This window comes from Salmo salar, chromosome 27 (genome assembly GCF_965601325.2).
Source record: "Salmo salar chromosome 27, fSalSal1, whole genome shotgun sequence".
Taxonomy (NCBI): Eukaryota; Metazoa; Chordata; class Actinopteri; order Salmoniformes; family Salmonidae; genus Salmo; species Salmo salar.
The window spans coordinates 46196355-46223379 of NC_138317.1; the positions used below are offsets into that span (position 1 = coordinate 46196355).

Below are 27025 nucleotides of genomic sequence, written 5' to 3' on the forward strand. Positions count from 1 at the left end.
CTGTGGTCCCGGACACTGTGGTTCTAAACAGTATGGTTCTAAAACACGGTTCTGTTCCCCTCTCTCTCTCTCTCAGATCATCATCCAGTATAGGTCTGATGTTCTACGTGGTATTAATTCCTTGGTTCTAAAACACGGTTCTGTTCCCCTCTCTCTCTCTCTCAGATCATCATCCAGTATAGGTCTGATGTTCTACGTGGTATTAATTCCTTGGTTCTAAAACACGGTTCTGTTCCCTCTCTCTCTCAGATCATCATCCAGTATAGGTCTGATGTTCTACGTGGTATTAATTCCTTGGTTCTAAAACACGGTTCTGTTCCCCTCTCTCTCTCAGATCATCATCCAGTATAGGTCTGATGTTCTACGTGGTATTAATTCCTTGGTTCTAAAACACGGTTCTGTTCCCTCTCTCTCTCTCAGATCATCATCCAGTATAGGTCTGATGTTCTACGTGGTATTAATTCCTTGGTTCTAAAACACGGTTCTGTTCCCCTCTCTCTCTCAGATCATCATCCAGTATAGGTCTGATGTTCTACGTGGTATTAATTCCTTGGTTCTAAAACACGGTTCTGTTCCCTCTCTCTCTCTCAGATCATCATCAGTATAGGCCTGATGTTCTACGTGGTCCATCGGGCCCAGGTGGAGCTGAATGCGGCCATCGCTGCCTGTCAGATGGAGCTGAGGACTTCGCACATGAACGGCACTTCCACCAATCACAGCGGCTTCACCTACTGCAGCAAGAGGGCGTCGGCCGGGGGCGGGATCATCAACGTGGTCTGACGTCTCAAAACCCTGATTTGACACGAGCGAATGGGATCAAACTGAACACCGATTGGCCAGTAGAGCAGATCTGATATCTTCCACGACGAGGAGGACCTACCAAATAGCGACACTGATTGTGTGGATCTGTGGGGCTTGTAGCTGCAGCTGAGGGCTGCCAGGTGTTTAGTAGTCAGGTACACTGGTCTTGTCATCACAGACTTAGCTACAACCTGAACACTCTATGCAGCACAGCTCACCATTCAGATCTCAATGAGACCAAGGGCTTGTCTTCTACAGTGTGGGACCAGGGGCTTCTCTTCTACAGTGTGGAACCAGGGGCTTCTCTTCTACAGTGTGGAACCAGGGGCTAAGGGCTTCTCTTCTACAGTGTGGGACCAGCGGCTTCTCTTCTACAGTGTGGGACCAGGGGCTTCTCTTCTACAGTGTGGGACCAGGGGCTTCTCTTCTACAGTGTGGGACCAGGGGCTTCTCTTCTACAGTGTGGGACCAGGGGCTAAGGGCTTCTCTTCTACAGTGTGGGACCAGGGGCTAAGGGCTTCTCTTCTACAGTGTGGGACCAGCGGCTAAGGGCTTCTCTTCTACAGTGTGGGACCAGGGACCAGGGGCTTCTCTTCTACAGTGTGGGACCAGGGGCTAAGGGCTTCTCTTCTACAGTGTGGGACCAGGGGCTAAGGGCTTCTCTTCTACAGTGTGGGACCAGGGGCTAAGGGCTTCTCTTCTACAGTGGGGGACCAGGGGCTAAGGGCTTCTCTTCTACAGTGTGGGACCAGGGTGCTTTGCGAAAATGTTGACCTCATTTCTAATGATGTCAAAAGGAAGAAATGGTTTAGCATACACTACGAGGCCTTTTTTCTATTGTTTTTTTGTTTGTTTTTTTCTCTCTCTCACCATAAGAAGCAGTACGCCAACTTATTGTTCCTGCTCTGTTACTGCGGTAGAGGCTTAATGATGACGTATGGCTTAATGATGACGTATGGCTTAATGATGACGTATGGCTTAATGATGACGTATGGCCTAAGGATGACGTATGGCTTAATGATGACGTATGGCTTAATGATGACGTATGGCTTAATGATGACGTATGGCTTAATGATGACGTATGGCTTAATGATGACGTATGGCTTAATGATGACGTATGGCCTAAGGATGACGTATGGCTTAATGATGACGTATGGCCTAAGGATGACGTATGGCCTAAGGATGACGTATGGCTTAATGATGACGTATGGCTTAATGATGACGTATGGCCTAAGGATGACATATGGCTTAATGATGACGTATGACATATAGCTTAATGATGATGTATGGCTTAATGATGACGTATGACATATAGCTTAATGATGACGTATGACATATAGCTTAATGATGACGTATGGCTTAAGGATGATGTATGGCTTAAGGATGACTTAATGATGACGTATGGCTTAATGATGACGTATGGCTTAAGGATGACGTATGGCTTAAGGATGACGTATGGCCTAAGGATGACGTATGGCTTAATGATGACGTATGGCTTAATGATGACGTATGGCCTAAGGATGACGTATGGCCTAAGGATGACGTATGGCCTAAGGATGACGTATGGCCTAAGGATGACGTATGGCCTAAGGATGACGTATGGCCTAAGGATGACGTATGGCCTAAGGATGACGTATGGCCTAAGGATGACGTATGGCCTAAGGATGACGTATGGCCTAAGGATGACGTATGGCCTAAGGATGACGTATGGCTTAACGATGACGTATGGCTTAACGATGACGTATGGCTTAACGATGACGTATGGCTTAATGACCATAGCTGAGAGGGTCACTACAACAGAGGCACAACCTGGCTGGTCACAAATGCCCCCCTATTCCATATGCACTACTGTAGAGCCCTATGGTTCCTGGTCAAAAGTAGTGCGCTAATATAGGTAATAGAATAGGATGCCATTTGGCACGTAATCCCTGTTTGCCTGTCAGATGTACAACATGCTAATAATATGCCTGTGTAAAGTAGAAGGAATTTGTTGTGTTCCGTTTCCATGTTCCATCCAAACCTCCCATGCATATTATAGCTGTTTTTAGTTACCAACCATTTTGGGGGGGATTAATTCATTTGTTATTATTATTTTTTGAATTTTTTTCATGTTCATTTGCAAAATAGTAAAGGGCATTATTTGGATAGGTTTATCAGTCTGTAGTTGAATTCTGTTTAATTGTGCCTTATTGCTTAGAATAGAGGAAGACAAAGCTGTCTGTTGGTGTTACCAAGCTAGGAGTACTGGAGTTCATTAGGCACCAAACGGAAAAAAGGTCGGCTTTGGCCTGGCTGGCCAATGGGAGCAGGTCGGCTTTGGCCTGGCTGGCCAATGGGAGCAGGTCGGCTTTGGCCTGGCTGGCCAATGGGAGCAGGTCGGCTTTGGCCTGGCTGGCCAATGGGAGCAGGTCGGCTTTGGCCTGGCTGGCCAATGGGAGCAGGTCGGCTTTGGCCTGGCTGGCCAATGGGAGCAGGTCGGCTTTGGCCTGGCTGGCCAATGGGAGCAGGTCGGCTTTGGCCTGGCTGGCCAATGGGAGCAGGTCGGCTTTGGCCTGGCTGGCCAATGGGAGCAGGTCGGCTTTGGCCTGGCTGGCCAATGGGAGCAGGTCGGCATTGGCCTGGCTGGCCAATGAGGGCAGGTCGGCTTTGGCCTGTTCTGTCTGTCAGTTGATACTTTTAGCAGCTCTGCAGTTCTGACAGGAACAGATGGAAAGGAGAGAGACGTCCTCAGCTCAGCAGGAGATGTTGTAATGTTTACTGTAGGCTAGCTAGTTTAACCATTCTGATTTACTGTAGGCTAGCTAGTTTAACCATTCTGATTTACTGTAGGCTAGCTAGTTTAACCATTCTGATTTACTGTAGGCTAGCTAGTTTAACCATTCTGATTTACTGTAGGCTAGCTAGTTTAGGCTAGCTAGTTTAACCATTCTGATTTACTGTAGGCTAGCTAGTTTAGGCTAGCTAGTTTAACCATTCTGATTTACTGTAGGCTAGCTAGTTTAGGCTAGCTAGCTTAACCATTCTGATTTTACTGTAGGCTAGCTAGCTTAACCATTCTGATTTTACTGTAGGCTAGCTAGCTTAACCATTCTGATTTTACTGTAGGCTAGCTAGCTTAACCATTCTGATTTTACTGTAGGCTAGCTAGCTTAACCATTCTGATTTTACTGTAGAAAACAATGTTCTATTGTGAGGATAGCTGTAGATTAGCCAGGCTCCAGATCTGTTTGGCTGTACACTTCTCCCAAATAAAGAAAACTGTTTTCTACTGTGAGTAAAAAGGATAGCTGTTTAAGTCTCTCTAGCCTGCTTCAGAAAATCCTACAACTAATTTATTTGTTTTGAGCAGGTTTGTTGTAACTTCAGTTCTATGATCTATTCACTTTTTTTTTGCGGTCTATGATAGTTTAGGCTGTGGGATTATTTTGATCATGTACTGTAGGCTAGCTAGGCTAGCTAGTCTTGTCTCCAGTACAATACCCCTATACAACCAATGACATGGTAAAGCTGTAGTTTTTGTACGTAAACGTTCTCCTTGCATCCACCAAACCCTTGATTCGTCCGTCGGACTGACAAATGGTGAAACATGAGACATCACTCTTAAGAAAGCGCTTCTACTGCTCCAGAGTCCAATGGCCTGCGAGCTTTACACCACTTCAACCGACGCTTGGCACGGCGCATGGTGATCTTAGGCTTGTGTGCGTCTGCTCGGCCATGGAAACCCATTTCATGAAACTACCGACGAACAGTTATTGTGCTGCAGTTGCTTCCAGAGGCAGTTTGGAACTCGGTAGTGAGTGTTGCAACCGATGACAGACTATTTTTACGCACTTCAGTACTCGGCGGTCCTCTTCTGTGAGCTTGTGTGGCCTACCACTTCGCGGCTGAGCCGTTGTTGCTCCTAGACGTTTCCACTTCACAGTAACAGCACTTATAGTTGACCGGGGAAGCTGTAGCAGGGCAGAAATTTGATGAACTGACTTGTTGGAAAGGTGGCATCCTGTGACGGTGCCACGTTGAAAGTAACTGAGCTCTTCAATAAGGCCATTCTACTGCCAATGTTTGTCTTTGGAGATTGCATGGCGGTGTGCTGGATTTTGTACACCTGTCCGCAATGGGTGTGGCTGAAATAGCCGAATCCATCTTTATTTTTTTTAAGGGGTGTCCGCATACTTACGTAAATATAGTGTACATGAATCTAGAGCTCCAGATTCCAGCTGGTTTAAACAACTAGTATATAAAATGGTGTTTCTTAATACGGACAAATGAAACATGACATGTACGCAAAACGATGAATGTGAGCATCCTTATGTGCGCATTTTATTCTATGGACTTGAATATTCTTATTGTGGTGATGCTGCTGCTTTGATGGTAAAGGTCTAGTAGAGGATACTGGTTTCTACCAAACATCATCTCGTCTGGTTTGGTCTTCGTTTTGTTCCCAAGCCTGAATTCTCTCTTCCCCATAGCCTGGTCCCAGACCGGTTTCTGTTGTCCTGCCAAAATGACACTATAAGGTGTTGGCTTGGCTCCACCACAAACCGATCTGACAACAGTCTCTCTGTTCCATCTTTTCTCATTCTTCTTCTCTGGTTTTGGAAGCAGCATAGAGGTATACACCAACACATTCCATGCTGTCTTGTCAGTTTGTTGTCTCTCTCAAAAAGCTGTTGAATATTTTTTTTTTTATTCTAATAATGTGTATACCAGAATTTAAGTCTTCACTATTTCTGAGAATGGGGCCTCCTCCTTCCTGAATTTAGCAATAATGTTTTTGAAAAAGTGTGCAGAAATGTGATGACGGGACTATATTGATATTAACGGGCAGAATCATACAACATTCCCTGCGTTGCTTTTCCAACTCCGTTGGATTTAGCCTGGCTCCAGATCTGTTTGTGCTTTTACCACCTTCATGCTGTCGTTCAAGCCAAGACGAGGAGTGGCACGGTGGCACAAACAGACTGGTACCCAGGCTACATTAGAGATTGACAAGACCGCACAAGCAGATCTGGGATCCAGGCGAACAACCTGCCTTGTACTTCCTGCTGTCTGACACGTAAAGCTGCCTAACACGTCATCATAGACGGACCGACGTTTCATTAATTCTACTCTGTCCACCAGCACAGCATTTAAACTGCTTTTATTTAGACAAACAAACGGGGCAGTTGGAAAAAGTGTCGTCTCTAGCCACTGAGCCTGGGGACGAGGTTAGTAGAGGTGTCGTCTCTAGCCACTGAGCCTGGGGACGAGGTTAGTAGAGGTGTCGTCTCTAGCCACTGAGCCTGGGGACGAGGTTAGTAGAGGTGTCGTCTCTAGCCACTGAGCCTGGGGACGAGGTTAGTAGAGGTGTCGTCTCTAGCCACTGAGCCTGGGGACGAGGTTAGTAGAGGTGTCGTCTCTAGCCACTGAGCCTGGGGACGAGGTTAGTAGAGGTGTCGTCTCTAGCCACTGAGCCTGGGGACGAGGTTAGTAGAGGTGTCGTCTCTAGCCACTGAGCCTGGGGACGAGGTTAGTAGAGGTGTCGTCTCTAGCCACTGAGCCTGGGGACGAGGTTAGTAGAGGTGTCGTCTCTAGCCACTGAGCCTGGGGACGAGGTTAGTAGAGGTGTCGTCTCTAGCCACTGAGCCTGGGGACGAGGTTAGTAGAGGTGTCGTCTCTAGCCACTGAGCCTGGGGACGAGGTTAGTAGAGGTGTCGTCTCTAGCCACTGAGCCTGGGGACGAGGTTAGTAGAGGTGTCGTCTCTAGCCACTGAGCCTGGGGACGAGGTTAGTAGAGGTGTCGTCTCTAGCCACTGAGCCTGGGGACGAGGTTAGTAGAGGTGTCGTCTCTAGCCACTGAGCCTGGGGACGAGGTTAACGTAGACATATGTTATGCAATCATGAAGCGGGTTTTACCGACATCGAAATCTTTAGTTTCTGTTCATCTGTTGGCTCTACTTAACGTAGACACATGTTATGCAACCATGGATTTGTACAGGAAGTCTTCCATAGACCTACCAAGTCTTAGCCTGGCCCCAGATCTGTTTCTACTGTTTAGCCAACTCCTAAATGGTGTTTGACATGACAATGACCATAAGAGTTGGATATACAAACTAATCTGTGTCCAGGCTAACAAAGCCCTACTCTGTGAGCTAACTGGAGTCTGGTGAAGTAGCCTCTAGATCAGAGGTAGGCAAACTTTTTGGCTTGAGGGCCACATCGGGATTTTGAAATTCAACAGAGGGATGCATTTTTTGGGGGGGGGACCAATTGCTTGTTAAAATCAATTTGCGGGGGGCCTCCCGAGTGGTCTAAGGCGTCATTACAGACCCGGGTTCGATCCCAGGCTGTGTCATAGCCGGCCGTGACTGGGAGACCCATGAGGCGGCGCACAATTGGCCCAACGACGTCCAGGTTAGGAGAGGGTTTGGCAGGCCGAGATTTCCTTGTCCCATCGCGCTCTAGCGACTCCTTGTGGCGGGCCGGGCGCAGTGCACGCTGATACAGTCGCCAGGTGTACGTTTTTTTCCTCTGACACGTTGGTGCGGCTGGGTTAAGCGGGCATTGTGTCAAGAAGAGTCCTTACTGGAGTTGCAGCGATGGGACAAGACTGTAACTACCAATTTGGATACCACGAACTTGGGTATTCAGATACTGGGTCGGTTTATACATTTTTGCCAGCTAATGGTTAAGGTTAGGATTGGGGGGAGGGGAAGCTGTTCCTAGATCTGTACCTAAAGAGAAACTTGGTTTCTTGATTTAACTGCCCATTGGAACACAGCCTGGTCTCATAGACCTGACGTAACATAGTAAAAGCAAATCCGCGATACTAATTAGTATGATAGGTTACGTTACGTTTGGTTACATGAGACATGGTTACTGAAGGTAAAAATTAAAATAGGATGGTTGAGGTGGACGTGTGGGCGTATAAAGCCAATGTCTTCTAACCGTTGCGACTTTGCAACTACTTAACATGTTAGCTAGCCCTTCCCCTAATCTTAACATGTTAGCTAGCCCTTCCCTTAATCTTAACATGTTAGCTAGCCCTCCCCCTAATCTTAACATGTTAGCTAGCCCTCCCCCTAATCTTAACATGTTAGCTAGCCCTTCCCCTAATCTTAACATGTTAGCTAGCCCTTCCCCTAATCTTAACATGTTAGCTAGCCCTCCCCCTAATCTTGACATGTTAGCTAGCCCTTCCCCTAATCTTGACATGTTAGCTAGCCCTTCCCCTAATCTTGACATGTTAGCTAGCCCTTCCCCTAATCTTGACATGTTAGCTAGCCCTTCCCCTAATCTTGACATGTTAGCTAGCCCTTCCCCTAATCTTGACATGTTAGCTAACCCTTTCCCTTTAACGTAACTCCAAAACGAACTGTTTGCCATCTAACTAGAATTCGTAACATATCATACGTTTTACAAATTTGTAACATATTGTACATTTTGGCAAATTCGTAACCTATAAAATGGGTGACGGACTTTCACAAATTAATACATACGAAACATAACGTATCATATCAAATGGAGTGTCTCGGATTTACGTATAGAATAATAGGAAATGATCTGAGACCAGGTTATGGAACAAGGTACTAGACTAGCTTCAGACCAGGTTATGGAACAAGGTACTAGACTTGCTTCAGACCAGGTTATGGAACAAGGTACTAGACTAGCTTCAGACCAGGTTATTGAACAAGGTACTAGACTAGCATCAGACCAGGTTATGGAACAAGGTACTAGACTAGCTTCAGACCAGGTTATGGAACAAGGTACTAGACTTGCTTCAGACCAGGTTATTGAACAAGGTACTAGACTAGCTTCAGACCAGGTTATGGAACAAGGTACTAGACTAGCTTCAGACCAGGTTATGGAACAAGGTACTAGACTAGCTTCAGACCAGGTTATGGAACAAGGTACTAGACTAGCTTCAGACCAGGTTATGGAACAAGGTACTAGACTAGCTTCAGACCAGGTTATGGAACAAGGTACTAGACTAGCTTCAGACCAGGTTATGGAACAAGGTACTAGACTAGCTTCAGACCAGGTTATGGAACAAGGTACTAGACTAGCTTCAGACCAGGTTATGGAACAAGGTACTAGACTAGCTTCAGACCAGGTTATGGAACAAGGTACTAGACTAGCTTCAGACCAGGTTACGGAACAAGGTACTAGACTTGCTTCAGACCAGGTTACGGAACAAGGTACTAGACTTGCTTCAGACCAGGTTATGGAACAAGGTACTAGACTAGCTTCAGACCAGGGATGATGAAATACTCGTCCCACCGTTATCAAGCGCATTACAAACGTACTCTCTTTCGTCATCCAGATAACATCAGTGTATGAATTGATATTTATCACCCCACCATGCTTGTTCAGTGTTATTTATTAAATAAATAAAAATAACTGGCAACAAGTTTTTTATTTATTTTTACTTTTAAGATGCTCATTGACATATTTAGCAAATCACTAAGGATCAAGGTTTATGTGTACTTGTGTTAATACGGTCAACACCAAGCTAAATGATACATTTACATTCAGGGACAAGCTGGTTCATCTTGACCCTCCGCTGTTCGTTGCTGATCGACTCGGGACCTGATATGAGTGATGTTTTGTAATAAAGATCCTTGCTGTCTGTTTCAAACCGATTTATCAACTACAGTATGGAGCTGAGCTTTGGGAACGTGTGTTTTTTCACATGGAAAGCAGTGGCATAGCGGTGCTAAGTAACTTTACAGTATGTTTTTTGAAGCCTGAGTTTTGGACATACAGGATGACCATGGTCAGCTTGACTGGAATGGAATGCCCTTAAACAGTGACCCAGATCAAGGCTCTATCCCAAATGGCAGAGCTGATGAAACTGTGGGTTTGTAAAAACCAAAGAATTTCTTCACAACCTGTCAGAAACTGTCTCAGGGAAGCTCGTCGTCCTCACCAGGATTTTGACCTGACTGCAGTTCGGGGATTTAATGGACTTCAGTGGGGAGTGTACTCACGGATGAATCCCGGGTTTTAACTGTACCGGGCAGATGGCATCAATGTGGGCGAGCGGTTTGCTGACGTCAACGTTGTGAACAGAGTGCCCCGTGGTGGTGGGGTTATGGTACAGGCAGGCATAAGCTATGGACAATGAACACAACTGTATTTTATCGATGGCAATTTAAACTCACAGAGATACCTTGATGAGATCCTGAGGCCCATTGTCGTGCCATTCATCCGCCACCATCACCTCATGTTTTAGCATGATAATGTACGGCCCCATGTCAACAAGGATCTGTACACAATTCCTGGAAGCTGAACATTTTCCGGTTCTTCCATGGCCTGCATACTCACCCATTGAGCATGTTTGGGATGCTCTGGATCGACGTGTACGACAGTGTTCCAGTTCCCGCCAATATCCAGCAACTTCACACAGCCATTGAAGAGGAGTGGGGAACAACATTCCACAGGCCACAATCAACAGCCTGATCAACTCTATGAGAAGATGTCGCACCGCATGAGGCAAATAGTGGTCACACCAGATACTGACTGGTTGTCTGATCCATGCCCCCTACCTTATGCACATGTTGGTCACAGATACCTTATCTGGATTCCCAGTCATGTGAAATCCATAGATTAGGGGTTAATTTATTTATTTCAATTGATTGATTTCCTCATGAACTGTAGAATCTTTTGAAATTGTTGCACGTTGTGTTAATATTTTTGTGCAGTGTAGGTCAGTTACCAGGTAATGCTACCTCTAAATTTACCAGATACATGAGTTTATGGGTTACAATCAATCAAGCCAGAATACCAGTAAGCACCTAGGTCAGAGAGAGATTAATATCTATATGTATGTATCCACTTCGGTTGGAGTCATTTAAAACTGATTTTTCAACCACTCCACAAATTTCTTGTTAACAAACTATAGTTTTGGCAAGTCTGTTAGGACATCTACTTTGTGCATGACACAAGTCATGTTTCCAACAATTGTTTACAGACAGATTATTTCACTTGTAATTCACTGTATCACAATTCCAGTGGGTCAGAAGTTTACATACACTAAGTTGACTGTGCCTTTAAACAGCTTGGAAAATTCCAGAAAATGATGTCATGGCTTCAGAAGCTTCTGATAGGTTAATTGACATCATTTGAGTCAATTGGAAGTGTACCTGTGGATGTATTTCAAGGCCTGCCTTCAAACTCAATGCCTCTTTGCTTGACATCATGGGAAAATCAAAATAAATCAGGCAAGACCTTCACAAGTCTGGTTCATCCTTGGGAGCAATTTCCAAACCCCTGAAGGTACGACGTTCATCTGTACAAACAATAGTATGCAAGTATAAACACCATGGGACCACGCAGCCGTCATACCACTCAGGAAGGAGATGCGTTCTGTCTCCTAGAGATAAACGTACTTTGATGGGAAAAGTGCAAATCAATCCGAGAACAACAGCAGAGGACCTTGCGTAGATGCTGGAGGAAACTGGTACAAATGTATCTATATCCACAGTAAAACGAGTCCTATATCGACATAACCTGAAAGGCCGCTCAGCAAGGAAGAAGCCACTGCTCCAAAACCGCCATAAAAAAGCCAGACTACGGTTTGCAACTGCACATGGGGACAAAGATCATACTTTTTGGAGAAATGTCCTCTGCTCTGATGAAACTGTTTGGCCATAATGACCATTGTTATGTTTGGAGGAAAAAGTGGGGGGCTGCAAGCCAAAGAACACCATCCCAACCGTGAAGCACGGGGGTGGCAGCATCATGTTGTGGGGGTGCTTTGCTGCAGGAGGGACTGGTGCACTTCACAAAATAGATGGCATCATGAGGATGGGAAATTATGTGGACATATTGAAGCAACATCTCAAGACATCAGTCACGAAGTTAAATCTTGGTCGCAAATGGGTCTTCCAAATGGACAATGACCCCAAGCATACTTCCAAAGTTGTGGCAAAATGGCTTAAGGACAACAAAGTCAAGGTATTGGAGTGGCCATCACCTCAATCCTATAGAAAATGTGTGGGCAGAACTGAAAAGGCTTGTGCGTGCAAGGAGGCCTACAAACCTGACTCAGTCACACCAGCTCTGTCAGGAGGAATGGGCCAAAATTCACCCAACTTATTGTGGGAAGCTTGTGGAAGGCTACCCGAAACGTTTGACCCAAGTTCAACAATTTAAAGGCAATGCTACCAAATACAAATTGAGTGTATGTAAACTTCTGTCCCACTGGGAATGTGATGAAAGAAATAAAAGCTGAAATAAATAATTATCTTTACTATTATTCTGACATTTCACATTCTTAAAATAAAGTGGTGGTCCTAACTGACCTTAAACAGGGAACTTTTACTACAAGTTTAAATGTATTTGGCTAAAGTGTATGTAAACTTCCGACATACAACTGTATCTATGTATGTAATAAGAAATAAATATAAATATATATACACACACACAAATAAAAAAATATATATATACACACACACACGTTATAATATATCTATGTATAGAATAACATATAGATGTATTAACAGATTACAGATTATAAAATATCTCATAACATATAGATGTATTAACATATAAACTCAGCAAAAAAAGAAATATCCCTTTTTCAGGACCCAGTCTTTCAAAGATAATTCGTAAAAATCCAAATAACTTCACAGATCTTCATTGTAAAGGGTTTAAACACTGTTTCCCATGCTTGTTCAATGAACCATAAACAATTAATGAACATGCACCTGTGGAACGATCGTTAAGACACTAACAGCTTACAGACGGTAGGCAATTAAGGTCACAGTTATGACAACTTAGGACACTAAAGAGGCCTTTCTACTGACTCTGAAAAACACCATAAGAAAGATGCCCAGGGTCCCTGCTCATCTGCGTGAACGTGCCTTTGGCATGCTGCAAGGAGGCATGAGGACTGCAGATGTGGCCAGGGCAATAAATTGCAATGTCCGTACTGTGAGACGCCTAAGACAGCGCAACAGGGAGAGAGGACGGACAGCTGATCGTCCTCGCAGTGGCAGACCACGTGTAACAACACCTGCACAGGATCGGTACATCCGAACATCACACCTGCGGGACAGGTACAGGATGGCAACAACTGCCAAAGTTACACCAGGAACGCACAATCCCTCCATCAGTGCTCAGACTGTCCTCAATAGGCTGAGGGAGGCTGGACTGAGGGCTTGTAGGCCTGTTGTAAGGCAGGTCCACACCAGACATCACCGGCAACAACGTCGCCTATGGGCACAAACCCACCGTCGCTGGACCAGATAGGAGTGGCAAGTTGTGCCCGGATTTCAATCCCATTGAGCATGTCTGGGACCTGTTGGACCGGAGGGTGAGGGCTAGGGCCATTCCCCCCCAGAAATGTCCGGGAACTTGCAGGTGCCTTGGTGGAATAGTGGGGTAACACCTCACAGCAAGAACTGGCAAATCTGGTGCAGTCAATGAGGAGATGCACTGCAATATTATTTTACCCCACAGTCTGTTTGTGGTTAAAGTTCTCTGAGTGTTTATTTTCAGAGAACCAGCTGGTGGCCACACCAAATACTGACTGTTACTTTTGATTTTGACCCTCCCTTTGTTCAGGGACACATTATTCAATTTCTGTTAGTCACATGTCTCAGTTGTTGAATCTTGTTATGTTCATACAGATATTTACACATGCTAATTAAGTTCTCTGAAAATAAAAACACAGTTGACAGTGAGAGGAAGTTTATTTTTGTTGTTGTTGCTGAGTTTAGTTACATAAAGGATGATTGACATAACATTAAAAACAGTTGTGAGGCCTGAAAACATCGGACAAACTTTATTGGAGTGAACTTTAACCACAAACAGACTGTGGGGTAAAATAATATTGGCAACACACTGGATAGTATGTGAATAGTTTCAGGGAAAGGGGAACTAATAACAACTGGACTGATATGAGCTAGCTAGACCTCCATGTCCCTGTCATTTTCAGCAAGGCAACGTTATCTTTGAGCCAGACACGAAGTCATCACAGAGAATAAGTCCTGGTTTCTTCTGAAGTCGACAAGGACTTGGAAATATTACTCGTTGTTTCTCTATTTTCATAGCGATGCTTACATCTTGTTAGAAGCGAAAGCAAAAAGTATTTTAGATGAGTGTTGTCGCTGGAGCTCCGACACCACTTTACAGCTGTGTGACAGTTTAAATAGTCCGGGTTGACGCAAAGATCTGGACAGTTAATTAATAAATATGTAGAAATATGTTGAAAATTAACACGAAGTCCTTCAATATATATGACACTTTCATATCCGAGTTAATAAATGCATAATCATACCCAATAAATATTAAGTCAAAGCGGAACCTTGTTAAAACTGTATGATATCCGGAAGATTTAGTTATCGGAACAGTTTCCTGTTTGGAGGAAAATCTACTTGTATCAAGTTGACATTGAACTCATTCAGCATTAAACATGGTTACTCTGTCTTTAAACTCGTTAAAAACAATTATGCGGGCGATGGTGGACAGTCCGGGGTTTGATCGAGTTTTAAGTAAGGTATGTCACGGTAAAACAAATGATATTTTACGAGTTACTGTACAAGAGACTCGTACTGTAAGCACCGGGAGGTTGCTTCCCATCTCCACCCATTTACCTACCTTGACTGGCTTGTTGTGTATGTGGAAAAACAAGTGTTTTCACGACACCCTTACATCTCTTTACCTAGAGTGGATCTCAATTGTATTTTATTGATTCCTCACGTCCTCCCTCGTGTCCTTCTCGATGCACATTGGAGCAGAATATCTGGAGGTTCCTCCAATGCATTTTTGAGGAGGAAAGTAGAGGACACAAGGAAATACAATTGAGATTTACCCCTAGTCTTACAACTCTTGATATATTACAGTGTCCTCTACATTAATTGATCAAGGGATAATTATCTATTCCACCAGGTGGACATTGTAACAGCCAGCCCAGGGAAAGTGGTGTGTGAGTTTAAAGTGGAAGAGGAGCACACAAACCGAGGGGGCACCCTTCACGGGGGTCTGACAGCAACGCTGGTCGACGTCATCTCCACCACTGCCATCATGTACACGGAACGGGGGGCACCCGGTGTCAGCGTGGACATGAACATCACGTGAGTTTTATAGTTAAAATTACAGTAGCTAGGTGATCAATGAAGAACGTAGCCAGGTCTCAGATCTATGTGGTGCGGTTTGGTATGACTGGCACAAAAGACTGGTATCCAGGCTTGATAATATACTTGTAGAATAAAACAGAATGCGTGTTTTGGTTTTCTAGTCTTGGGCTGAGCCCGAACTCTCTAAGCCTCTACAAGTCACACACTGTAATAGGTGAAGGATTAGAGATTAACCCGTTGTCAAAACACTGAAAGGAAAAATCTCACTTTGTCTGAAAAATAAAACACTCTAGGGCTCTGGTCTAAAGTGCACAAAAGAGTTCCATTTAGGACACATCCACTGAATGGAACAACTGTTCACCGACAGGTACATGAACGCCGCCAAGATGGGTGAGGATGTGCTGATCACAGCCACTGTGTTGAAGCAAGGACGGACCCTGGCGTTCGCTACTGTAGACCTCACAAGCAAAGCCTCTGGGAAACTCATCGCACAAGGAAGACACACAAAGCACCTTGGGAGCTAGATCAGTTGTAGGGTGATGTTGCCCCTACACACTGGTCTTGGGTCAGTTTAGCACCCCCCCCCACTAATATTTAAGATTGGGGGGAGGGAAAGCTGATCCTAGATCTGTACCTAGGGGAAACTCTTCCCCCGTCAGCAAATTGTGAATGATCGTACTGCTGCTGTGACACAGTCCAGCAGAAAGTCTGTGGGGTGAAGAAACATGACTATTGTGATACTGTCAGTAAATTGTTCTTCACCCCACAACAGACTTGCTAAATATATATATATTTTTTTTTTTTGCATGTCATTCTGCTGTAAATATATATACTTTGTGTACACACAATAAAAACACACCAAGAAATACTTTCAAATGTTACATTGTATTGGGATTTGTTCAGCCATGTTGATTTCTAGATGCATTAAAAAAAATTAAAAAAAATAAACTCAAAATGAACTGCCTTTAAATCCAACATATTGAATCAACAAAGAAAAACCCTCAATTAAAAATGTACTGACTGATTTGTGCCTTATTTTCCCCAGCAAAGCAAAGCAAGCAACAAAAAAAAAAACACCCCCCATTTTACATTTTATAAAGCACTGCAACAATTAGTACTTTTTAGGATACTTGTCTATCAAATTAAAAGGAACATGAACATGTAACGATCCCATTAATATCAATTCAACAACCTGGTATATTAATTCTTCCACACACACAACACCCATGCCAACCCATACCCAGAAAAAAACAAACAGATTTCAGTAGCTTGAATGGCTTGCGTGGTAACAACCTTCAGCATATAACAAAACATTTCAACCCTGTGTGTCGGTCCGCACCATGCGATTCACAATACTGGTCTTGACAACTTCTTCCCATCAGTTCCCAACTATACTCCAGATCTTACCAATGGTGTTCCTGGCATATTTCACAGGAAAAGCAAATGAACCCAGGAAAAAAAAAAAAAAAAAGCCAACATTAAACCTTAAAAGGAAAAATAAAGGATGTGAATACCTACACCAAAATGATTTGACAAATACTCCTTCACCTTTTATCTTTGCTTTAGAGGAGACGTTTTAAAACGCCACCTAGGCTGACCCGTCATAGATTGTAGCTAGTCGTTCTAGAAAAAAAAAAACACACGTTTCCCTCTAACCCAGCTTTGAAATGACAGAAGCTTTTCCAATCTGTTATGACATGGGTTACAATGTGTCCAGCAGAGACAAGAGGACCCCTGTGTGGCTTTGTTCCTGCTTGGTAGCAACATAATGAGTTCCTTCAGTGACTGGACTGCTCTGTGTCGTTGACAGTGCAGCTCCAGGGGAATAACCAACCACTCAAAATCAATGTTCGTGCAGGTTCAAAAATAAAAACAAGATGGACGGTGGAGGACGGGTGGATAAAAGGGACAACCAATCCAAAACTGGTAGGAGCAGAGCTAGGAGGAGGAAGCTTGGTAGGTAAGGAAAAACAAATATGGATTTTTTTTTAAATTTATTTTAAATTAGCTTCAGGAAGATGGAAACCAACAAACAAGAGGAGATCCAAGCAGCAGTTCTACTCAATGGAAGGAAGGATATGTGGTGGATGAGAAAGATCAACTTGCTTCAGTGGCTTAGGGGTTAAGTCTTCCTTGTGTTGTGGGTGGAAGCCATGGAGGGCCGGCTGGGCCCTAGTCGGGCATGTACGGGAGGAGATGGTCTTCGATGTCTCCAACGCCCCAGCACGTTAGCTGGTCCTGGGGCAGGTACAGGCAAAGGCTGCACAACTTAAAAACTGTGGCCTTGGTTTTAGGAGTCTGACAGGGGAGAGAAGGGGTGACAACAAGGAGAGAGAAGGGGTGACAAGAGGGGAGAGAAGGGGTGACAACAAGGAGAGAGAAGGGGTGACAACAAGGAGAGAGAAGGGGTGACAACAAGGGGAGAGAAGGGGTGACAACAAGGAGAGAGAAGGGGTGACAACAAGGAGAGAGAAGGGGTGACAACAAGGGGAGAGAAGGGGTGACAACAAGGAGAGAGAAGGGGTGACAACAAGGAGAGAGAAGGGGTGACAACAAGGAGAGAGAAGGGGTGACAACAAGGAGAGAGAGAAGGGGTGACAACAAGGAGAGAGAGAAGGGGTGACAACAAGGAGAGAGAAGGGGTGACAACAAGGGGAGAGAAGGGGTGACAACAAGGGGAGAGAAGGGGTGACAACAAGGGGAGAGAAGGGGTGACAACAAGGAGAGAGAAGGGGTGACAACAAGGAGAGAGAAGGGGTGACAACAAGGAGAGAGAAGGGGTGACAACAAGGGGAGAGAAGGGGTGACAACAAGGAGAGAGAAGGGGTGACAACAAGGAGAGAGAAGGGGTGACGACAAGAGGGGAGAGAAGGGGTGACAACAAGGGGAGAGAAGGGGTGACAACAAGGAGAGAGAAGGGGTGACAACAAGGAGAGAGAGAAGGGGTGACAACAAGGAGAGAGAGAAGGGGTGACAACAAGGAGAGAGAGAAGGGGTGACAACAAGGAGAGAGAGAAGGGGTGACAACAAGGAGAGAGAAGGGGTGACAACAAGGAGAGAGAAGGGGTGACAACAAGGAGAGAGAGAAGGGGTGACAACAAGGAGAGAGAGAAGGGGTGACAACAAGGAGAGAGAAGGGGTGACAACAAGGAGAGAGAAGGGGTGACAACAAGGAGAGAGAAGGGGTGACAACAAGGAGAGAGAAGGGGTGACAACAAGGGGAGAGAGAAGGGGTGACAACAAGGAGAGAGAAGGGGTGACAACAAGGAGAGAGAAGGGGTGACAAGAGGGGAGAGAAGGGGTGACAAGAGGGGAGAGAAGGGGTGACAACAAGGGGAGAGAAGGGGTGACAACAAGGAGAGAGAAGGGGTGACAACAAGGAGAGAGAAGGGGTGACAACAAGGAGAGAGAAGGGGTGACAACAAGGAGAGAGAAGGGGTGACAACAAGGAGAGAGAAGGGGTGACAACAAGGAGAGAGAAGGGGTGACAACAAGGAGAGAGAAGGGGTGACAAGAGGGGAGAGAAGGGGTGACAAGAGGAGAGAGAAGGGTAAGACCATATAATTTATTAATAATAATAATAATAATAATAATGTCATTTCACTAATTTATTATATTTCTTTGGGTTGGACAGTATCAGAGGACCTTTGTCTGATCCTCTAACACCTACATGAGAGCTCCAAATAGAGGTTTTAGCTTCTCCAAAACCATTGTGACTAGTGCAGCGGTGACAGGTTAGCATTGAGGGGAGAAGGACTGTTAGGCACAATCAACAGGCCTGGAGCGCGGTAAGACAGGCCTGGAGCGCGGTAAGACAGGCCTGGAGCGCGGTAAGACAGGCCTGGAGCGCGGTAAGACAGGCCTGGAGCGCGGTAAGACAGGCCTGGAGCGCGGTAAGACAGGCCTGGTGCGCGGTAAGACAGGCCTGGTGCGCGGTAAGACAGGCCTGGTGCGCGGTAAGACAGGCCTGGAGCGCGGTAAGACAGGCCTGGAGCGCGGTAAGACAGGCCTGGAGCGCGGTAAGACAGGCCTGGAGCGCGGTAAGACAGGCCTGGAGCGCGGTAAGACAGGCCTGGAGCGCGGTAAGACAGGCCTGGTGCGCGGTAAGACAGGCCTGGTGCGCGGTAAGACAGGCCTGGTGCGCGGTAAGACAGGCCTGGTGCGCGGTAAGACAGGCCTGGAGCGCGGTAAGACAGGCCTGGAGCGCGGTAAGACAGGCCTGGAGCGCGGTAAGACAGGCCTGGAGCGCGGTAAGACAGGCCTGGAGCGCGGTAAGACAGGCCTGGAGCGCGGTAAGACAGGCCTGGAGCGCGGTAAGACAGGCCTGGAGCGCGGTAAGACAGGCCTGGAGCGCGGTAAGACAGGCCTGGTGCGCGGTAAGACAGGCCTGGTGCGCGGTAAGACAGGCCTGGTGCGCGGTAAGACAGGCCTGGAGCGCGGTAAGACAGGCCTGGAGCGCGGTAAGACAGGCCTGGAGCGCGGTAAGACAGGCCTGGAGCGCGGTAAGACAGGCCTGGTGCGCGGTAAGACAGGCCTGGTGCGCGGTAAGACAGGCCTGGAGCGCGGTAAGACAGGCCTGGAGCGCGGTAAGACAGGCCTGGTGCGCGGTAAGACAGGCCTGGTGCGCGGTAAGACAGGCCTGGAGCGCGGTAAGACAGGCCTGGAGCAAGGTTTGGTTTGGCAACATTGTCTGAATAATTGCCTACTTCAAATCATTTCAATAGGCTCCTCACTTCCCCAAAGCCATTGAGTGGCTGCACTAGGCTGTGTGGCAACCTGTTTCAGTTGAAGTCTAAAGTCAAGACACACTTTACGCCTGCCTTCCAGATGGCACCCTATTCCCTACATAGTGCACTACCTTTGACCAGAGTGCAATGGAACCCTGGTCTAAAGTAGTGTCCCATTTAGGGAATAGGGTGCCATCTGGAACTGCGTTCCAAGCAAGGATCTCCATTTGAGACACAGGATGGGTTGCACCAACATGGATTAACTATTACTCTGGGTTAAATCAAGGAGTAGCTATTACTTTGGGTTAAATCAAGGAGTAGCTATTACTCTGGGTTAAATCAAGGAGTAGCTATTACTCTGGGTTAAATCAAGGAGTAGCTATTACTCTGGGTTAAATCAAGGAGTAGCTATTACTCTGGGTTAAATCAAGGAGTAGCTATTACTCTGGGTTAAATCAAGGAGTAGCTATTACTCTGGGTTAAATCAAGGAGTAGCTATTACTCTGGGTTAAATCAAGGAGTAGCTATTACTCTGGGTTAAATCAAGGAGTAGCTATTACTCTGGGTTAAATCAAGGAGTAGCTATTACTCTGGGTTAAATCAAGGAGTAGCTATTAATGTTGTTACACCAAATATTAAACCTGGTTTTAAATTAATCATAGTTAAATTAAATCCTTCCTCTAACATAAGATTAATTTTCACTTTAAACCTAGATTAATTAAGCTTGTTGCTCAATGAATAAAACATTTTTTTTATATGAATTTAGATCGGTAGAGAATAATTAAGACAGGTTGAATCCTGTTGAGTTTAATGATAATTAAACTCATTATTACTAGGCTATTTACTTTCCCCATTTTGTACAACAATTGAATTGAGGTTTATGATATGCCCAGCCTTGGTACGAATGATGATGTTATGTAACATGTTGTAATGAAGTAGCATTAGCTTTTGTTTTAAGTCGTGCATCGTAGGCATTGATATTTACCAGTTATTTATGCTTAGTAAATATTGGTGGGTCAAGTTGTCTATCGTCATCATAGGGGTTATGGAGAGGGGCAAACTGCTGGGGAACCATCTCGCATATCTTCTAGGTGATAGGATCAATTCCCTTGGCCGGAGGCCCCTTCGGTCTGAAATAGCCCCCGCCTCTCCTTTGCTGTATCCTTTTTGGCTTTTAAGGTTTTTTTTCCCCCCGATTTGGTTCCCTCTTCTCTTTAAATCCGTGTCAATCCATTACATTTGTCACATAAAATGGCCCAGGTGTTTTCCATCTTTTTGACATTTGTGTTGTTTGTCTTTATTTATTTATCCTCCAGTAGGTTCCTAAATTGCTCCATCATCTCCTACAAGAGGGTTTCCCCCCCCCCGCCCGCCCCATAAGCGGAGAAATGTGAACTTCTTTGACGTGTCATGATCAGGCGGCTAGCGCACAAATAATAAAATGGCTAAATAACATTAAGTAATGACAATAATAAATTATATTGTACGCTAGCTAGCTTGGTTTATAAACTAGCTATCTGAGCAGATAGCTAGCTGATCGCTGCAGCTGTACACCATCTACCAACCTCATCCCCTTACTGTTTTTATTTTATTTACTTTTCTGCTCTTTTTGCACACCAGTATCTCTACATGCACATCTTCATCTGCTCATTTATCACTCCAGTGTTAATCTGCTAAATTGTAATTATTCGCTCCTATGGCCTATTTATTGCCTTACCTCCTCATGCGTTTTGCACAACACTGTATATAGACTTTCTTTTTTCTACTGTATCATTGACTTGTTTATTGTGTTATTGGCTTGTTTATTGTTTATTCCATGTGTAACTCTGTGTTGTTGTTTGTGTCACACTGCTTTGCTTTATCTTGGCCAGGTCCCAGTTGTAAATGAGAACTTGTTCTCAACTTGCCTACCTGGTTAAATAAAAGGTGAAATAAACAAATAAAAAGCTAGCGACAAGTAGCTAACAAATTACCGTTTTCTGTCTAGTACTGATTTTATTTAAAAATCAGCCAACCCATGAGAACCTTCACCGATGCAGTGGTTATAACGTTACATTATTATTTTATCAAGGAACATGAAAGTCAGTGGTCTCATTTGTCAAGTAGGCTAGCTACTCCGTTTCATCTCACGAGATTCCTCCAAATATATATATATATCGGGTTAACACTAAACATGTCACTAATCATAGTTTAAAAAATCGTTAATTATAGATTTACTGATCCGGACTTAGAATGAAGTGGTGCAACACATCTCTGATGAATTATTAAACCTAGGATTTACAAAAATCTAGATTAGCTCTAATCATCGATGAATTTAAACCACATCGGTGGAACCCACCCACAGGCCCAAATGGATCAACAGCTGTCTGAAAACTAAAGCGAGAGAGATGCGACTCATCCGCCACCTATCAACCCAAGTGGCACCTTATTCCCAATACAGGTCACCGTGTCTAACCAGAGCCCTAGAGGTGGTAAAAACTCAGCTGTGCCGTGTGAATGGACTGACCTGTAAGTGCTGTCGGTCCATAAAGAGGAAGAGCGACTGAGTCGGGTTGTTCATAACCATTCCAGCCTTGTCCCTCCTGCCGACAGCGTGCGACAACTGCTTCTCGTAGTCTCCGTGATGAAACTCAAACTTGGCCTGTGGATAAACAAAAAAAAAACAGAAATACATATTGGATACAACACTTCGTAAAAATGTATAAATAGAGATACTACACCATGACTGGCCCTCAACGGAACAGTATAGAATACTGCTTGAATATGGGGCGGCAGGGTAGCCTAGTGGGTTAGAGCGTTGGACTAATTACCAAAAGGTTAGAAGATCGAATCACCAAACCGACAAAGGTAAAAATCTGTCGTTCTGCCCCGTGAACAAGGCAGTTAAACTCACTGTTCCAAGGCCATCATTGAAAATAAGAACATGTTCTTAACTGACTTGCCTAGCTAAATAAAGGTAAAATAAAAAAATACACACACATATATATATATATATATATATATATATATATATATAACATTTGAATTCAGGGGCGTAAGTGAATAGGACCCAGGTGTGTAGCTATTTGATGAAGGAAGCTATAAATGTTTTACCTGAACAGGCCTGAAGGGTTCTTCCTCGGCCCCTTTCCATCTGGAGAACAAGAGACAGACTATCTTCTCGATGTCGTTGCGCGGCCACAGGATGAAGTCCATCTCCTGGGTGCATCCTATGACATCCTGCAACAACAACAGAGGAACGATACAGTCAATAAAACAGCACGTCACCTACCTACATAGGACTCTGGTCAAAAAGGAGTGTACTGTATCACTAGCTAGGGTTCACATCTAATTTAGCAACAGATTTCCATGTGAATATTCAAACATTTTCCCACCAGTGGTGTTTCCACCAATCAGTGTGCGATGCCGTAGTGCACACAAAGCGGACCCCCCCCCCCCCCACCCATGTACCAAATTAAACTCTGAAGTTCATGTGTTCACATTTAACGATACCGATAAGTTTTGTCACAAAAACTGTTGTGTTAAATAGTAAATGTGTCTACTCTGGTCTAGCCAACAGTTCACAGATAATGTAGACTAGCCTACCCACACTATGAGAATATTTATTGGTCAAACGGCAGTCGAACCTCACGCCGAAAAGGGGCATCGAACTCATCAACATGCACTTTTCGCCACATAACTTATTTCATCTTTAGGCTAATAAACAGCATGGTTTCCCCCGGGCAGGGTGGGGAAATGAACACCCGCCAGTAGTCTACAGACAGCCAGGTCCGTGTCTACCCAAGGACAATAGACAATGTGGCAGGCAGACTGGCTGAAACGCTACAATGTGAGTCATGCTAGTAGAAATGAGGAACATTCATTGTTGACACTGATGAATATGAAAATATACTTATTCATGTCACTGAGGGAGTGCTGAGGTTTAGACGGTCTACACCAGAAGTGAATGGTTATAGGAGGAAGGTATATAGTGGGTGCAATTAAGCTTGGAATGTGTTGAGTGCATGGGCGCGATTACATGTGTCAGGCATCGATAAGGGGAGAGAGCTATGGGTTAGTGATTGGGAGTGGAGGGGGGGGGTTGAGGTCAGGTCACGTGAAGGGAGAAATAAGTTTTTTTGCCCGTATTACTAGTGTCCTGCCTAGCAGTAAAGATACAATGTTTGTACAGATGTGTAGGAGGAGACTCAGTCTAGGAGGAAGGGTTAAATATCAGTGTTTGTGTGAAAATGTTTGTCTAATGCAGCTGTATTGATCCTCTGGGAAGAATTTAAAAACTTGGTTAAGCTTTCGTAAATGTCCGTAGGAGTTTTTAACTCTGAGAATTAGAACCTAAAAACATTTCCTCAACAACAACATGGAGGAAAGCCCAACTGTGCCCGTGGCGGGGTGTGTGTGTGTGTGTGTGTGTGTGTGTGTGTGTGTAACCGCTGTGAAATGGATAGCTAGTTAACGGTGGTGCGCGCTAATAGCGTTTCAATCAGTGACGTCACTCGCTCTGAGACTTGAAGTAGGGTTTCCCCTTTGCTCTGCAAGGGCCGCGGCTTTTGTGGCGCGATGGGTAACGATGCTTCGAGGGGTGTCAGTTGTTGATGTGTGCAAGGAGCCCAGGTTGGGGGCGAAGAGAGGGACGGAACCTACACCGTTACATGTTGTTCGCACACGGTTTGGTAGGTTTGCCCCAAAAAAACGGAACGGAATCCGTGTTCTTGACTTACCCTGCGCATTGATTGGTAACGTGGGGCGTGCAACTGCACAACATCTTTCTGCAGAAGTTCCATGGAACTCTGGAGGGAATAGCTGGAATCCTGTACACCTTTCAGGATATTCTCTTCATAGTTGTTGGTCATCACCGGTAGCACTTCAGCTACCTCGAAAAGAGCTGACTTCTTCTTCTGAAGGAACAGAGAGGACAGGGGGGAAAAAAGACAATAACAATAACCCGTGCAGATGACTTCTGCCATAGGAGCAGAAAAGAGAGGAAATGGAAGAGACATTAAAAAAAAGGCAAACTTCGGTATTTTGACAACGAGGTCCTTTATCTACTTCCCCAGAGTCAGATGAACTCGTGGACGCCATTTTTAATGTCTCCGTGTCCAGTGTTAAAGGAAGTTAGAGGTAGTTTCGAGAGCCAATGCTAACTAGTGTTGATTGAAGTAGAAGCGCTAACGCTAGTTAGCAACTTTTTTTCAAACTGCAGGCAGAAAAAAAAAAAAAAAAAAAAATGGTATCCACGAGTTAAATGGGACTCTGGGGGAAAAGTAGGACCTCATTTGCTTCCTCCATAATAGTCACCTTGTCCTTGAACACAAAGGCTACGTAGATCTTGAAGTCAAACTGGTCAGCCAACGATTCCCTTTTCTTTCGAATCTGAGCACGGAGTCGATCTCTAGTCTGATTTCTTCTCCAGGTTGGGTCCCCCATTATTAGATGTTGACGGCTAGTGTCAGTTTCTATTACAGAATATTTTTTTTGGACTATACTTTCGAGTTGTCTATATGTAGCTAGTTAGCTACCCTTTTTTTTTTTTTTTTTAAACAGAACGAGAAATCTAAATTATTTTACACTAGATCTTTTGAAAATAACTACCAACTTGTTGAGGAGGAAACGAATGAAATAGCAAGCTATGTCATTTTATTTATTTAAAATTGTTTATGCTCAGGAAGAGGGGGGGGGGTTTCTTAAATCAATATTTGGCTACATTTGTTTTATTAATTACTCAAGAAGCCATGTTGTGATTAAAAGTATGACATTCGAATACAGGCCAAATTAACTTTAATTCAACACATTTGCCTAGTGAAAACAAATGAGCAAATTAAAAAATAAAAATAAAAGGTACACCTTTTTCTTTAGGTTACTGACAACTACTAACAGAAAGGATAGCCATTTCCAAAACCCATACCGACACTACTTCTCGCTAGTGAAATAGGAGATTACAACACAAAAACAAAAGCAGACAATTCTATTCGTGTTTTCTCAAACTCAAAGCTTCGTCCATGATTGACCCCGTTTGTTTTGTGTTTATTTCTCGGCAGAGACCGCGTTATGAACGTGTTCCTGAATAACTGGGGGTATAGAAAACCATCGTGGCAAATACATGTAGATTCCACAAGACGACGGCACCAACTTACAACGTTGAAGTTTACAGAGTAGTTTTGACATGTCGGGTTGTTTTTTGTTTTACTGCCATTGAACTGGCCCGCGGCCTTGTTTACATCCGTTGTCGATACTCATAGTGACGGGGAGTATTTTTGTTGTTGACTAGTTAACGTGAGCTAGCTAGGCTAAGCAGTATACACTTCCAACACTAACTAGTTAGTGGGCTAACTAGCTAGCTACATCGTTTTATTTCTTGACGTAATTGAGGCCTGTGTGTCGTGCGGGTTAGTTAGCTAACTAGCTAGCTGACAGTCCCATCTTTCGTTTTACATTTCCGCCGAGTTTTTATCTGGCTAGCTTGGTATTTACTAGTCGAATGACTTGTCCCGTTGACTTGCTAGCTAACTGTTGTATCTCGGCATTTTAAATGACATTTTGCTTCAATATCATCATCATCATCGTGTTGGTTAGGATTCCCGTCGAGAGAACCAACTTGATTTTCTTAATTTTTTTTTGTTTTTTTTACAGACAACAAACGTGTTTCAAAAAGACAAAAATCTCTTTCAAGCGTTGAGGTACTAACTAGCTAGCTATCTGCGCTTTGTGTTGTTTTTTTTCTCCCTTCAGTCGTCACAACCACCAACTAACCTACATGCCATGTCAAGATAAATTGACAAACCAACTGAAATCCTCCGTTCTTTCAGAGGACACACGACGTGGGTTGTCTCCTGGTGGACCCATATTGAACGATGTTTTTGTTGTAAAAACGTCTCTTTTTGTTTGTTGTTCAGTTCCAGTTGTTGTATTCGTCCTGGTGTTGTCGTGTGGTAGCTAGCAAGCTCGTCCGTTCAACAACCTAACCTCAAAATGGCGGCCACACACACCAGAGAGGAAGAGGAAGCGAGAGGGTCAACTCGGCGGAAAATAAATACAATAATAAATCCTTCCAGCTGGTGGTGATGTTTATCCCACTAAAGCAAGGAGGGTTTTTTTTGTATGGAGGTCAAATTGAGAGAAGTGTCGAATTTGGTTAACCAAAAACAAAACAAAAATGAATGAATGAATGAATGAATGGGTTATTTTCTACGTGAGGTTTATTTGATCGATTATAAGTTTCGTAATGTTTAAGTTGATAAGAGTGATACTGATTGATATAAGTGGGATACGTGACATTCCGTCAACTTTGAGAAGAAAAAAACCCACTATATTGGCGTTATTGGAGTTATTTTTATTTAACTAGCTTATTATCTTTATGTTTTTATTCATTTATACAAAAGTATCTGCAAAGTATCAGCAATCAACAACTTACTGGGATGTCAAGTATCCCACTTATAT

At 44.3% G+C, this 27025-nt stretch overlaps 3 protein-coding genes across 4 annotated transcripts in view; 2 read left to right on the top strand and 1 right to left on the bottom strand.

The window, feature by feature from the left end:
* Positions 1 to 9190, top strand: part of LOC106589153 (transmembrane protein 64) — a 29230-nt gene extending 20040 nt beyond the window's left edge. For both annotated transcript variants that reach the window (XM_014178853.3, XM_014178854.3), the window contains one exon: positions 592 to 9190. In XM_014178853.3, the coding sequence (XP_014034328.2) occupies positions 592 to 780 (189 nt within the window). In that variant the 3' untranslated portion in view covers positions 781 to 9190. The remainder of the gene's footprint in view (positions 1 to 591) is intronic.
* A 4941-nt stretch (positions 9191 to 14131) lies between these two features.
* On the top strand, positions 14132 to 15813 carry acot13 (acyl-CoA thioesterase 13). The gene is given in 3 exon segments (NM_001146400.1): positions 14132 to 14284; positions 14677 to 14861; positions 15232 to 15813. Coding segments are annotated over 3 exon segments (426 nt in total). The 5' UTR covers positions 14132 to 14200; the 3' UTR covers positions 15389 to 15813.
* c27h6orf62 (chromosome 27 C6orf62 homolog) lies at positions 15731 to 26580 on the bottom strand. Its single transcript, XM_014178852.3, has 5 exons — positions 24887 to 26580; positions 24310 to 24486; positions 22685 to 22810; positions 22098 to 22232; positions 15731 to 17162 (listed from the first exon to the last, which is right to left on the bottom strand). The coding sequence occupies exons 1-5, from the start codon at positions 25013 to 25015 to the stop codon at positions 17037 to 17039; spliced, it is 693 nt and encodes a 230-aa protein (XP_014034327.1). The 5' UTR covers positions 25016 to 26580; the 3' UTR covers positions 15731 to 17036.
* Positions 26581 to 27025: the final 445 nt, after the last annotated feature.